The 15,147-nt window shown below is 44.8% G+C and overlaps 1 protein-coding gene across 1 annotated transcript in view; it reads right to left on the minus strand.

Annotated features, from left to right (window-relative positions):
• Window positions 1-15,147, minus strand: part of BCAS1 (breast carcinoma amplified sequence 1) — a 92,316-nt gene that overhangs the window by 19,974 nt on the left and 57,195 nt on the right. The window contains exons 8-9 of the mRNA XM_023512022.1: window positions 10,801-10,842; window positions 2,433-2,606 (exon numbers count right to left, since the gene is read on the minus strand). Of these exons, the coding sequence (XP_023367790.1) occupies window positions 2,433-2,606; window positions 10,801-10,842 (216 nt within the window). The remainder of the gene's footprint in view (window positions 1-2,432; window positions 2,607-10,800; window positions 10,843-15,147) is intronic.

Consider the following 15,147-nt stretch of genomic DNA (forward strand, 5'->3'; position numbering starts at 1 on the left):
GCCTCCCAAGTAGCTGGGACCACAGGTGCCCGCCACAACCACGGCTATTTTTTTGGGGGGGGTTGCAGGCATCATTGTTGTCTGGCAGGCCCGGGCTGGATTCGAACCCGCCACCTTAGGTGTATGTGGCTGGCGCCTTAGCCACTTGAGTCACAGGCGCCGAGCCTTTCCCCCTGCCCTTTTAAATGAAGCAGCATCATTTTGGTTATTTGGAAAAGACTGTCGTTCTATTTGTTACTTTATTCCATACAGCGATGAAAAAGCTGCCCCCTTTCAAAATTAGGATGACCTGGTTAGGGATCCCATTCATGAGTCAGATGAGTTGCTAGAAACAGGCAAAATGTTCTTTTCTTTCCTGGCATCATGTAAAAATTGGTTTTAAAAAAAGTCTCAAATCGTCATCTCCATTTTCAGCACCAAACTACAGATCAAATGACCAGCAGTCTGGACAGGGTAGAGGCCATGCGGCAGGCCCACTATTTATTCTAAACTTTTCACTTCACGAGAGTCTAACAAGAGAAGAAAATGATTCCAATCAACTATTTCTGCCATAATTATTTCTACTATGCCTCAACTCCTACTGGCAAGGATTTGTTTTGTTTTGGGGACTAGAAAGAATTCCTTAATAGGTTGAGCCGGTGAAATTAGAGAGTTGCTTTCTCTAAGGATTAAACTCCTAAATACTCCTAAAAATAAAAGCGCACTATAATGAAATTCTTGTTTTTCATCAAAAGAGAATTAAACTCAATGACCTTTTACGTGGGTTTTTGGGTTTTATCCTCCAACTGATTCAGGTTTTGTGGCATTCTATTACTTAAGTTCATGGCTGTTTGGACGTTTAATGTACTTGATTATAAACACCCAAAAGATGTCTGTTCATGTTCTTTCTATTCTATACAAATTAAAAACATGGCAAATTTCACCAGCTAAGTTATATATATTCACTAGTAGAATGTTATGTTGTCATTTCTTGTTTTTTTTTGTATTTTTTCAGACAGAGTCTCATTCTGTTGCCCTGAGTACAGTTCTGTGGCTCACAGCTCACAGCAACCTCAAACACTTGGGCTCAAGTGATCCTCCAGCCTCAGCCTCCCCAGTAGCTGGGACTACAGGCTCCCATCCTAATGCCCAGCTATTTTTAGAGATGGGGTCTCCCTCTAACTCAGGCAGTGATCTGCCCACTTCGGCCTCCAAGAGGTTGTCATTTCCTCATATGAATTATCTGTAAATCAGCTGTGTACAAATTTTTTTTTTTTTTGAGACAGAGCCTCAAGCTGTCCCCCCGGTAGAGTGCCGTGGCATTACAGCTCCCAGCAACCTCTAACTCCTGGGCTCTAGCGAGTCTCCTGCCTCCGCCTCCCAAGTAGCTGGGACCACAGGCACCCGCCACAATGCCCGGCTATTTTTTGGTTACAGCCGTCATTGTTGTTTGGCGGGTCCAGGCTGGGGATTCGAACCCGCCACCTTAGGTGTACGTGGCTGGTGCCTTAGCCGGTTGAGCTATAGGCGCCGAGCCAGCTGTGTACAAATTTGTGTCATTAATGTCACTTTCAGAATTTTTGCCACATCAATATGTAAATTGTATTGTTTTTCTCTTTCTTTCTTCCCTCTCGTTTTTTTGTTTGTTTGTTTGTTTTTTTGAGACAAGGTCTTGCTCTGTCGCCTAGGCTGGAGTGCAGTGGTGTAATCCTGGCTCATATCAAGCTCAGAATCTTGGGCTCAAGTGATCCTCTTCCTCTGCTTCCTGAGTAGCTGGTACTACAGGCACTCATCACCACCTTTGGATAATTTCCTTTCTATTTTTTTTTTTTTTTTTTTTGTAGAAATGAAGTCTTACCTTGTGCCCAGGCTAGTCTCAAACTCCTGGCCTCAAGCCATCCTCCCTTATCGGCCTCCAGTCACCGCACCCAGCCAAAAATATCTTACATTCTTTATGTAAACAATTGTATTGTCAAAGGAAATGTCATATCATTCCAGTAATAAGAAAAGCATTGACCACCAATAGAAGCAAACTTGGAAGATAAAAACAATTAGAAGTAAACAATATGGCCCTAGTCCCATGTGACCCAAGGCCAACACGTTCTATATTTAAAAGGGAGTTAGCAGGGGTTAAAAGGGGATTAAAGAACATTAGCAATAGAATGAGACTTTCTCCTTGGTTAAATCAAAAGCAGAAAAGGTAGTTTTTTTTTTTGACTGGGGCTGGGTTTGAACCCACCACCTCTGGCATATGGGGCTGGCAGCCTACCCTTTTGAGCCACAGGTGCCACCTGAGAAAGGTAGTTTTCTAACCGCACCATTCACATTCCATTCCTATCCAGCCCCGTCATGGCAGGTTACTATCCTACCCTCCGCCTCTGGGCTATGCGGCCTTTACTCTCGGAAGCAGACTTGGGTTTCCAGTACTCTTATACCAGAAGTAAGTGGCTTACCATCTGTCTGAGAAACGCCATCAGCGAGGTTCTTGGAGGTTTGCTGTCTTCTCTTCTGAGTTTTACTTCCCCGGGTTCGGGCGTAGCGGCACCCCCTTCGCTGAGATCCACTGTTTGTAAGGCTGAGTCTACTTCCTCCGACTTTATAATCTCTACTGGTGATTCACACACCACCTGGATTATTTTGCCAGGTATTAAGAAAATGAAAAAAAAAATCCCCCCAAACACATTGTATAAAGTGGGGTCCGCATAGCACCCATAGGTTTGACTCTACGACCATTTCTACACAGGCCCCTATTCCAGAAGAAACACTCCTGTTGAGTCACGTGCTCCTAAACAGCCAATTTCTGAACAGCTGCCAAATTAGGGTGGAAGGGCGGCAAGGTGCAGGCACGTGGAGGACGTCTCTTCTACCCTCCCCTCCCAGGAAGCCCACCAATTTGGTCCACCCCAAAGATGAATTATACCTGGCCTGTGTAGAAATCAGGAATGATCATTTTCTTAAGAGTTGAGTCTTAGAGAGAGTAGCCATGACACCTCCAGTCCACACCCAAGTTCCCCTGCAACTGAGGAAAAACTGTCTTCTCTGCAGGAAGGAGCACAGGTGGGGGGGACACCACTCCATTCAAAGGGCTGGCCTTCCTCATTAACTCCTTCCTCACCTCTCCCCAGACCAGTCACTTGTCATTAGTACTCAGCTGAAGTTCACGCATTCAGAAGAGAAATGAACTTGGTAAAAACAAAACAACGGCCAAGTTGTGTACGTCCCCTGGCCCAGCTCCCAGTGAACTCTGTGTTCACTGAATGTCTGTGGGGAGCAGGGAGGGTGAGCGGGGGTGTGGATGGAAGGCTGGCCGCCCTGCACCTGAGCCCAGCTCTGCTTATTTTGTGCCCCTCCCCTGGCCATGCAGGGGCCCGTCCTATTTGGGACAGCTTCTACATTTGCAATGGTCCCTGCGACAAGACAGAGTGAGTTGTCCAGAAGAGGGTTTAATAATGTCCTCTGTTTCCTCATTCGGGGTTTGGCAAAGCTACCATGTCCAGTCTGGTGGATGCCCGGTTCTCTGTGGCACCTGGGCTAAGAATGGTTTTTATATTTCTTTTCTTTTTTTTTGAGACAGAGCCTCAAGCTATCCCCCTGGGTAGAGTGCCATGGCATCACAGCTCACAGCAACCTCCAACTCCTGGGCTCAAGCGAGTCTCCTGCCTCAGCCTCCCAAGTAGCTGGGACTACAGGCGCCCGCCACAACGCCTGGCCATTTTTTGGTTGCAGCCATCGTTGTTTGGTGGGCCCAGGCTGGGGATTCGAACCTGCCACCTTAGGTGTATGTGGCTGGCGCCTTAGCCGCTTGAGCCACAGGCGCTGAGCCGGTTTTTATATTTTGAAAGGGTTTTAACAAATGTTTTAAAAGATGAGGAATACAGGATGTAGACCATAAACGACCTACCCAGCCTAAAATATTTACTGTCTAGCCTTTTATACAAGTTTTTTATTCCTGGCTGCTAAGGAAAGAACTTACAAAGGCCTCCCTGCACTTGTCTTTGCTGGTAGAAGACCCCCTGCTTCTTCAAAGCTGTGTTCTCAATGTCAAGGGCTTGGAAAGGGGACTTAATTATTTCTAAAGATACAGTATGCTCGTGGAGGCACCATTTTCCTTTCTTCCTTACGGAATAAACCATTGGTTTGCCAATGACCCAAATTTTCCCCATCAAGAACAACCCTTAGTTTCTATATTGCCAGCTGATGCGGGGAGAGGCCCATCCACAAATCAACACTCAGAACACCCTGGAATTTGGCAACTAAATCACAGTAGTATATCCCCCGCCTTCCATATCTTAAAATACTGATAGGATTTCTAGTATTTCTTTTTCTTTTTGTAAACTAAGATCGGCTTTGGGAAGTTAAAAACTCAAAAGTCTCCAGGAGGCAAGGCAGGTGGTATTGACACGAATGGACCAGATATGAGATAAGAGAATGGTGGGAAAGATGGCAGGACATAACAGAATGAAAATGCTGGAGTGGCCGAACAAGATAGGATTGTGAGTAAGCTTCCTCTGCTGGGCTGCTGGTTTTGGACTTTGCTCTGTCTTTGGGAAACCAGGCTGCAACTGGAGCAAACGAAAGGACTGGGATTGGCAGTCAGCTGTGGACCAGGTCTCTACGTGTGAAGCTGGTCTGATTCAGGTGTATTTCTGAAAAATAAGCACCAGCCACAAGAGCCTTTGAAGTGTAGGCATAGAACGTGGGATCTAAAGCAACCTGCAGGGTCTAAGTCTTGTCTTTCGTCCTTCTGGTCTTTGCTAATTGAAGGTCGATGCCGACCACCTCTGTGCTCTCTATGCGGGTGGTGTACACATGAGGAAGCTGTTGCAAGGACTGAATCAGTGACACATGTAAAGCTCTTAGAACTGTGTCAGACACATAGCAAGTGCTTAATGCATATTATTAGTGGTTGTTATTTGTGTTAATATTAGGCTATTAATGAACATGAATTATCTGGGTTCACCCACTGTGCACTGGTCTATTATTTACAGATGATTCCATTCGTAACGACTTCTTTCTACTATGCCTGGCATTGTGCAAGGTATGTATTTTTTCAAAGCAGAGAGTGGCCATAAAGTTCATGTGCAATTTAAAATTGCAGACAGGGCTTGGGGCCTGTGGCTCAAGTGGCTAAGGCGCCAGCCACATACACCTAAGGTGGCGGGTTCGAATCCAGCCCGGGCCCACCAAACAACAATGACAGCTGCAACCAAAAGAATAGCCGGGTGTTGTGGCGGGCACCTGTGGTCCCAGCTACTTGGGAGGCGGAGTCAGGAGACTCGCTTGAGCCCAGGAGTTGGAGGTTGCTATGAGCTGTGATGCCATGGCATTCTACCCAAGGGGACAGCTTGAGGCTCTGTTGCAAAAATAAATAAATAAAATAAAATAAAATAAAATTGCAAACAGACTTGGTAGCCACCCTGGATATAACCTCAAGAAATAGTTACCAAGACAGCTCAGGAAAGATAACATTATTTCTGATCTATAGGTGAAAAGTCTGAATGGTTGAATGCTTTGGCCAAAGTCACACTATGGGCAAGTAGCCCTTGCAGCAAGGATGGCGTTTGCTGTGAGTAAACGAATATTTTCTAGTTTGTTTGTTTTTTTTTAGATAGAGTCTCCCTTTGTTGCCCTTGATAGAATGCTATCATGTCATCATAGTTCACAGTAACCTCAAACTCTTGGGTTCAAATGATCCTCTTGCCTCAGCCTTCCCCCCACCAAGTAGCTGGGACTACAGGTGCTCACCACTACATCTGGCAAGTTTTTCTGTTTTTAGTAGAGATGGGGTCTTGCTCTTGCTCTTGTTCAGGCTGGTCTCAAACTCCTGAGCTCAAGCAATCTACTCACCTCAGTATCCCAGAGTGCTGGGATTACAGGCACGGGCCACCATGTATGGCCTTTCTTAGTGGTTTAATCAACCAAACAGGAGACAAATTTAATAGCAGGAAATTCTGGGGGTGGTTCTGTGGCTTTACAAGTGTCAGAGGACTTTGGTTCTTTCTATTCTTTGGCTCTGCCATTCTTGGTACCCTGGATTTCTTTTTCCTGATTACCTCCTAGTAACAAAGTAGCTGCCACAGTTCCAGACATCACATCCTCACCGCAGTGTCCTGAGAAGACAGGAAGGTCACAGCAAAAGATGTGCTTCAAATGAACTTCTGTATTTTGATCCTCCAGCTCAGAGCACATAAGTTTCACTGGTCAGGAGTAGGTTACATCCTTACCCCTTAGCTGATTATGGGTAAAGAAAATAAAATACTGACCTATCACCCAAGCAATCACAATCAAATACTTTGGGGGTATGACAGTTGCCAATCTTGTCTAAGCTCAAGGGTAGAAAGTGGGGGGGGGGGATAGAGAATGGCCCTGAAGTAGGTAATGAAGAGAGTTTGACTTGGGGACCCTGAGTTCAGAACTATACTCTCTTTGAAGAAGTGAGTTCTTTCTTGCATGTGTGCAAAGGCCAGGAGGGAAAATTATTCATATAATAAAATGGTCAGATTGTATGGCAGTAACTTTGTAAATCAACTTTATTTAAATGCTAATGGTTCCCTTGCTGGGATTTTCTAAATGTTGAGAGGTGTCAACTTATAAATTCTAAGCCATAAGTTCTAAGATACAACCATTCTACTAGGTTAAAAAAAGAGAGAGAGAGAGACACTTCCATTAGGTTAAAGTCAGGCTGAGAAACTGGTCAAGGAGAATCCACTAATACTCAGTATGGAAATCCAGAAAAATCTGGGCTGAGTAAGGGTATGATTTGCATATGTGGACATAAGAATTCAATTTTTATTTGGATATTTTTCCAATTTCCTTCCAGGCCAAGGCTTTGGAGAAAGTTTTCCCTATTTAGAATGTATGACTGAATCTTCACATTTTAATTTGGGGGATGACAGACATTATTAAAATCAGATTTATGCTATATTTTATTAATATAATTAAATTCTCATTACTTGATTTTAGTAGGTGATAGGATATGCATTCCATAAAGGTGGCTTGTGTGTTTAATACACAAAAAATACATCTCAGTAAAGTGGTCCACTTTTTGCCTCAAATTTTGTACCATTATGGGCAGTGCCTTGGCTCAATGGAGTAGGGCGCCGGCCCCATATGCCGGAGGTGGTGGGTTCAAACCCAGCCCCGGCCAAAAACTGCAAAAAAAAAAAAAAAAATTATACCATTATTTACCCTTAAAATTTGGATTATATAGTTTTGACTAGAGTTGTGAGTTTTGGAAACTCATTTTTACCAAAATACATTTCCTCCACTTACACTTTACTCACAACGTAAGAATATCAATACTAAAGATTTTTATTTTAGAATCTTGTAAAATTATTTTTATTGAATTTATAGTGTGATCATTTGATTACAAAGAATTTCCTGAGATTTTTTATTCTGTTTGGTACTTATTCTCCCTCATCTGCTTACATACTCCAGTTTTGCTTGGGCGGGGAACAATCCTCCCAACTTCAAGAACGATGTGATGGGATGAAGGCAATCAAAAAAGTTCTGAACCACTCAACACAGCTCCTTGATGGTGCTGGTTCAGTGATGGCAGTAAGTGGCACGAGGCACTATGTCCTCAATTACTTACTCCACCTTCCTGTAAAGGAATTACAGACTGTGTCCTTTGCTGTACGACTAGCTCTAGTGAATGGCATGTGCCTGGGTGTGATAATGACTGGCTATAAGCTGTGGGAGCCATCTCGTGGTTCACCATGACACTGTTTCCTTTCTGCAGCTAAAACTGAATGTCGCTGTTGATGGGACAGCCTCTTTTCTCTAGATATCAGCAGGAAGATACCTCATGGGTAAGCCACAGCCCATGTGCAGCTGACTAATGGAAAAAACAAAACAACTCTTTGCCATTGAGAGCCACTGAACTGAGGGGCTTGGTTGTTATTGCAGCATAACCTGGCAAAAGCTGACCACTAGGGCTTTTGCTTTTCTCTGCGTTTGAGCCAATGGCAGAGAACGAATCCCAGGACGTGAAGGATTGCTCCTGGAACAATCTCTCTGCGCTGGGCTCAGTGATGTGATGCTGGAATGCTGAAAAGGTGGCCAGGCCCACAGGGCTCAGCCAAGGCAGAGCCTCAAATCAAACTCCATTTGAAACGAGTTCTATGTTTTAAAAATGAGAACCCACACATTTCATTTTCTTTTCAATCTGGGTTGAGTTGGGTTCCTTTCACCTGCGACTGAGAAGTTACCTACTAAGAGAGATAAACGACAGAAGTCCCTATCTCCTGGGTCTGATAGGTCATTGGAAGGAAAGATCTTTCTTTTTTGAGAACATGAACTCAGCTAACCAAGGGTCAAATAGATTACAGCCAAAGGATTCTCTTCTTTCTCTAATCAAGATAAATTTATTGCTATAGGACTAGAGGCACATTCTAGGGAAAGGACTAAATTTCCAGGGGCTTCAAAAGCCTTCTTATGTTTCTTTTTACAAAAAACTTTGAGAAATGTCGAAAGCCCTTTGTCCTTTGTTTTGTAAAACACAGGTGGGCAGTACGTTGGTTGAGTTGGTTTAGTTGTAGGTGGAAAGTTGTAGGTAGAAAAACTTAAAAAACAATACATTTGGCCTTATTTTAGTCAGAAGAAGTCACTAGTAAAGCACTGTTGTCATATGGTTAATCGCGTCTCATTGTCCTGTTGTGAAGATTTAGAATATGATAGATGTTTTTTTTGGCTGGGGCTGGGTTAGAACCCACCACTTCCAGCATATGGGGCCAGCACCCTACTCCTTGAGCCACAGGCACCGCCCCAATATGATAGATAGTTTTTTGTTTTTTTTTTTGAGACAGAGCCTCAAGCTATCCCCCTGGGTAGAGTGCCATGGCATCACGCTCACAGCAACCTCCAACTCCTGGGTTCAAGTGAGTCTCCTGCCTCAGCCTCCCAAGTAGCTGGGACCACAGGCACCTGCCACAAAAACGCCTGGCTATTTTTTTGGTTGCAGCCATCATTGTTGTTTTTGGTGGGCCTGGGCTGGATTCAAACCCACTACCTTAGGTGTATGTGGTTGGCGCCTTAGCCACTTGAGCCACAGGCGCCGAGCCAATAGATAGTTTTGACTAGGGTTATCTCTCTTATTTGGGAGGAGGAAATTAAACTAACTCAGTTTGACACAGTCCGTCAACTGAATCATCTGTGAGCTGAATCATTTTACTATGAAGCATAATCCCATTGTTTCCCCAATTACTTATTCCATCTCTCTGTAAAAGAATCACACTCTGTCCTTTGCTGTGTGACTTGCTCTAGTGAACAGAATGAGAGTAGGTGTGACATTAACCATGTTGGCTCTCCGCTGCAGGAGCCCTGGCTCATTTTATCCACAGTATTAAAATTTCAAGTTCATGGGAAGAAGACCCAGGGACTTCTTCTTTGTAGGCTGCTGAAATAGTGACTTCGACTCTCTAGAATACACCAGTAATCCATGAGAACTTTATGGAATAATGAGACACCTGAGCTTTGCTGAGCTACTAAGTTTGGCTCAAAAAAGGAACGAAGGAAGGGAGGGAGGGAGGGAGGGAGCAAAGAAAGAAGAAGGACGGGAGAGAAGAAGGGAAGAAAAGAAACACAACTAAAACAAGAAATAGAGTTCAAAGATTTTCCTCCTACTAAGACCCCTAACACAGTCATGCCCATTTTCATCCCATGTCATGGACAACGTTTCCGGAACATGTGTAAATTGTCAACATCTGTTCAGCTGCACTCACTAAAAACAAAAGAAAACACTGGCCCTACCCATGGCATGCAAACTAGAGACACCCAGAAGCAGCCACACATACAGAAATTTTATAGATATATACCTCTATCTTAGGGAGCTGTGAATTTATTTATCCCCCCTTATATAATTTTTCAGAGCAGAGAGCTGCTGTTGTGGGTCTGAAATTCATGAGAACCTTCTTTTTTTTTTTTTTTTTTGAGACAGAGTCTCAAGCTATCCCCCTGGGTAGAGTGCTGTGACATCATAGCTCACAGCAATCTCCAACTCCTGGGCTCAAGCGAGTCTCCTGCCTCAGCCTCCCAAGTAGCTGGGACCACAGGTGCCTGCCACAACGCCCGGCTATTTTTTAGTTGCAGCCATCATTGTTGTTTGGCGGGCCGGGGCTGGATTCGAACCTTCCAGCTCAGGTGTATGTGGCTGGCACCTTAGCCGTTTGAGTCACAGATGCTGAGCCCATGAGGCTTCTTTGTTAATCAACCTGGAAAATGTTCTGGAAAGATGCACTTTTGTGATGCTTGACAGAGCACCGTCCATTCAGACATGAATATAGTGTCCCAAAACTCTTGATTATATTTCCCCAGAAGATCAAAGGGCAAAAAGACAGTGAGGCTCACCCATCTGGCTCAGGTGCAGACCCACGGAGTCAGCTCTCCACCTGAGACTGGCTATTCTGATGCCCGATGCAACTAGCCGCCCCGGGTACCACCCAGAGTTAGTAAGAAACTGGGTCACCATAGAAACAGAGGGGCATGATGGATCATGGTAGAGTGAAGCAGAAGAGGCAGCATCATTATCCCTTAAGGAAGCGCAAAGCTGTTCTTATGTGTGGCAGACTCTTTCAGCCCCTAAATGACAACGTTATAAAAGTATGTGCTCGAATTTTGCATCGATTCAATGGGAGTTTACACAAATGTGTGCAAGGTGATTCCCCATCCGTCCCTGATCGCATGGAAGAGTGAAAGAGTCTCCAGCAGATGGATAACACGTGGGACATGCAAGAACTCAGGATCCCAGAACCAAAAGTGCGCAGTGGCTGGACCCGCGGAAGATGCCAGTGGGATGATTCTGTGGTTTGATGCGTAACTTACGTTCTCCTCTGCACCTGTGGGGACTGAGTCCTCTTTAACTGACTAAGGGAGATAAAAACAAAAGTGAGGGTTAAGATGTTACCCCCAAACTGTCACATAAAAGCAAAGGGCTAACTGGCTAACACAACAGCCCTACCGTGCAATTCACAGATGTTGAGTCGGGTGTGCAAACCTGCTGGAAAAAGAACTTGCAGGAGGTTTACGGATACGCAAGCAGCACGAACAAATCGCGTGTTTCACAGTGGACCATCGAACGCACGTCCACACAAGAGAAAAACTCCAATCCATTCAAGGTGGGAGAGGTGGGAAGGAAGGAGCGGGAAGAGGGGAGGAGGGAGGAAGACGGGTGTCCTCCCACCGATGGGCTTGATGTGAGGTGCGTGGCACACCTCCTGGGGTGGGACACAGTTACCACAGAGACTCTCCCTAACAAATGCAAACCCCGTAACCTAATTCTTTCCACCTTCAAATTCACCTGAAACAATTTAAAAAGTTAAAAATTATGTGTTCTAAAATGCAACAAAGGGAAAATTAATACATAGACCCAGCCGGCCTACAGACAGACAGAGGGGAGGTGTTGCTACAGAAAATGTGAACCACAGAGTCCTGGCTAGAGGTGAGCAACACACTTGCCATTTTCTAGTGGCCGGAATATAGACGGATGTACAGTTAATCTGGATGCACAATTACTGTTAGATAAAAGCAAATGAGTTGTTCAGGAAAACCCTGGGAATAAGTTTAGAGAAGGCCACTCTGGTCACCACACAATAAACAAACACAGCGCTGCCACAAGCACAGTCCTTAGTCTTATCCTGACCACATCTCATGGCCAGCGTCCCTCTAACTGGGCCTGTTTCACTGTGCCAAAGTGTAACTTGGCTCATGGAAGGCTACAGGGCTGGAGTCTCACAGGTCCGGATTAAACACTGCTCCATTTTCCAGAGTAATTCTGGCATATACAATCCTTCCCAAGTAGAGGAACAACCCTGCTTCTAGCAAAGGTCAATGCCTTAATAGCTTTACCAGTTAGCTGAGCCCCAACTTTCTTTTATTTGAGACAGAGTCTCACTATGTCACCCTCAGTAGAGTGCTGTGGCATCACAGCTCACAGCAACCTCAAACTCTTGGGCTTAAGCGATTCTCCTGCCTCAGCCTCCCAAGTAACTGGGACTATAGGCATGGCCACAATGCCTGGCTATTTTTTTGGTTGCAGTTGTCATGGTTGTTTAGCAGGCCCGGGTTGGGTTTGAACTTGCCAGCCTTGGTGCACGTGGCCGGCGCCCTAACCACTGAGCTACAGGCACCGAGCCTGAGCTCCAACTTTCGAGATTATCTTTGGATCTTTCCGTCAGTGGTTCTTAAACTTTTGAGGGGACAGTGGTGGTTACAGACCACTTTGAGACTTATTTGATGGATCTGGACCCTCCTCCCACCCAAAAATAAACATAAAATACTTGGCAAATAATTTCGGGGCTCATACACCTGCACCTCTTTCCTTGGACTCCAGGTTAAACGTGCTTTGCTGTATCCACTGTGTTACTCAGTCCCACCTCCCCACATCCTGTCCAGAGAGACCAGAAGAAGGGACGTGATACTTAAAATATACCTTCTGCACTCAGATATCTCACTTAAAGCCCCCACTAGGGCTCAGTGCCTATGGCTCAAGTGGCTAAGGCGCCAGCCACATACACCTAAGGTGGTGGGTTCGAATCCAGCCCAGACCCAGCAAAACAACAATGAAGGCTGCCACCAAAAAATAGCCGGGCGTTGTGGCGGGTGCCTGTAGTCCCAGCTACTTGGGAGGCTGAGGCAGGAGACTCGCTTGAGCCCAGGAGTTGGAGGTTGCTGTGAGCTGTGATGCCACAGCACTCTACCCAGGGGGGATAGCTTGAGGCTCTGTCTCAAAAAAAAAAAAAAATAAAGCCCCCACCAGATGGTTAAGTATTAAGATCTTCCTTTACATAGTAAGAAACAGAGGCACAGGGAGGTGAGGTGAAGTTACTTGTTCAGGTTAAATAGCTAGAATGTGGTGGAAATGGTTTTAAGAGTCAAATGTATCTCCTACTGTGATGACTTAAAACACACATTTTGGTGACTGTGTCAACTTCTTTCTTTTTCTTCACAGATAGGCCCTTGCTCTTGTTCAGACTGGTCTTGAACTCCTGAGCTCAAGCAATCCACCTGCCCTGGCCTCCCAGAATGTGCGAGCCACCGAGCCCAGCCTGGAACTTCTTTCTTCACTTGCAGACTTGCCGTCTCTCCAGATGAGCTCTTCAGCCTGGACCACTCATTTCCATTTATCTTCTTCCGATACTGAAGGTACAAAAATGGCCCTGAAAAGAATCCTGGCCTTTCTAAAGGCCTCTAATTGTCAGTAAATTATAGCACGTTCAAAAGAAATCTGTGGCGAGTGCTCCTTCCAAGGAATGACCTCCTTTTTCTCCAAGACCAGCTGAACGCTATTCAGTACTATGAACAGGCAAAAAGTCAAACGATATTTTTAAAGCCAGACTTCCTTAAGCCTTGCCTTTAAAAATTTTGGGAGTCAACACACTGTCCACAGTAGTCTGAGAAAACTCTCCCAATATTTCAGAATAATTCTTCTAGGTTCTCAAATCTTCTTTCCTGTCCCCATTGGTTGTAACAGGACTAGTTTTTTATCTTTGACTTTCTGAGTCTGGAGACTTCCATGGCCATGGACTGTTCACTGTATTCCAGAGACACTGGGAATTCCAGAGGAACGGGAGAGAGTTCAGACGTTTCCTGGATGTTTATTACAGTTTCAGATTTCCAGATTTTTCTGCTGTTTTAAAAATAAGCATTATAAATATTGCCTGTTCCAAATAAATAGCTATTGATTACTTTTAAAGAGATACTACCCAGCAAAGGTTTCTAGACATTTTGGGAATGCGTCCATTTGAGCAATGCTCATGCTTCTGTGACTTTAACACCATCTTCTAATTCTCTACCTGTCCACGGATCACCTGGTTTACTAGATATTTTTCTTTAAATTGACTTTTTATTCAAATATATTTTTTGAAAATGTCTTATCATTATAGTAAACACAATCAACATCCATGCTATAAAGAGAATTATTAAAACACGTGATAAATAAAACATAATTTTTTAAAATAAAACATAATTGTTGAGAAGAGACATCAGCAAGTGTTAGCGCTGTGATAAATGCCTGTTAATATCAAGAGGAGACTTTTTTCTCAAGGTCACCGAAAGAATTGGAGTAGAATGGAAAGAGGAGAGAGACAGTGTTATTACGTAGCTGATTAAGTCTGTTTTTAGGACTTTGTCTAAGAACCATCCAAAACATTTTGAAATTTTTCTTTTTTTTTTGCAGTTTTTGGCCGGGGCTGGGTTTGAACTCTCCACTGCCAGCACATGGGGCCGGTGACCTACTCCTTTGAGCCACAAGTGCCGCTCCATTTTGAATTTTTTTTTTTTAATTGAGACAGAGTCTCACTATGTGGTCCTTGGTAGAGTGCTGTGGCATCACAGCTCATAGCAACCTCCAACTCTTGGGCTTAAGTGATCCTCTTGCCTCAGCCTCCCAAGTAGCTGAGACTACGGGCACTCACCACAACACCCGGCTATTTTTTTCGTCGTTGCTGTTGCAGTTGTCATTGTTGTTAGCTGGCCCAGAGCAGGTTCAAACCGGCCAGCTTTGGTGTACGTGGTCAGCTCCATAACCACGGTGCTACAGGCACTGAGCCCATTTTGAACTTTTTTGTACATTTGCACAGAGGCCTACAGGTGCAGCCTTCACATCAGCAGCTGAAATCCTCAGTTGATACAAGGGTCCAAACAAGGATAATGAGAAGGCAGGTGCCAGTCGGTCCCTTTGTAGAATTTGGTTCACAAAGAGAATTCATTCATTCCTGACACCCAGAACGCCTGTCTAGATCATCAAGGATTGTAAAATCAGGTTCAAATTAACTGGGCCAATTAATCACATCTCTCTGAGCTTCAGATCACTCACCCACAGACTGACCAAACACAGCGTTGTTTTAAGGCCAAAACAAAGCACGTGTGGGGAAAATCATGGCTGGAACGGAGCAGAGACTCACTGAGGTCTGGGAGTTGGAGTCGAGCTGAACAGCTCCTCTTGGTACCTACACGAACACCCTGATTTGTATGGGAGCCGGAGACCTGGAAGGTGTGAATGCACAGGGCAGGAACAACTTGAACTATCATTAGGGTTCACTTGTCTGTAGCCTTTTTTTTTCTTGAGACGGAGCCTCAAGCTGTCCCCCTGGGTAGAGTGCTGTGGCATCACAGCTCACAGCAGCCTCCAACTCCTGGGCTCAAGCGAGTCTCCTGCCTCAGCCTCCCAAG

Source organism: Otolemur garnettii, unplaced genomic scaffold, assembly GCF_000181295.1.
Source record: "Otolemur garnettii isolate 467f Iridium unplaced genomic scaffold, OtoGar3 scaffold00023, whole genome shotgun sequence".
NCBI classification, from domain to species: domain Eukaryota; kingdom Metazoa; phylum Chordata; class Mammalia; order Primates; family Galagidae; genus Otolemur; species Otolemur garnettii.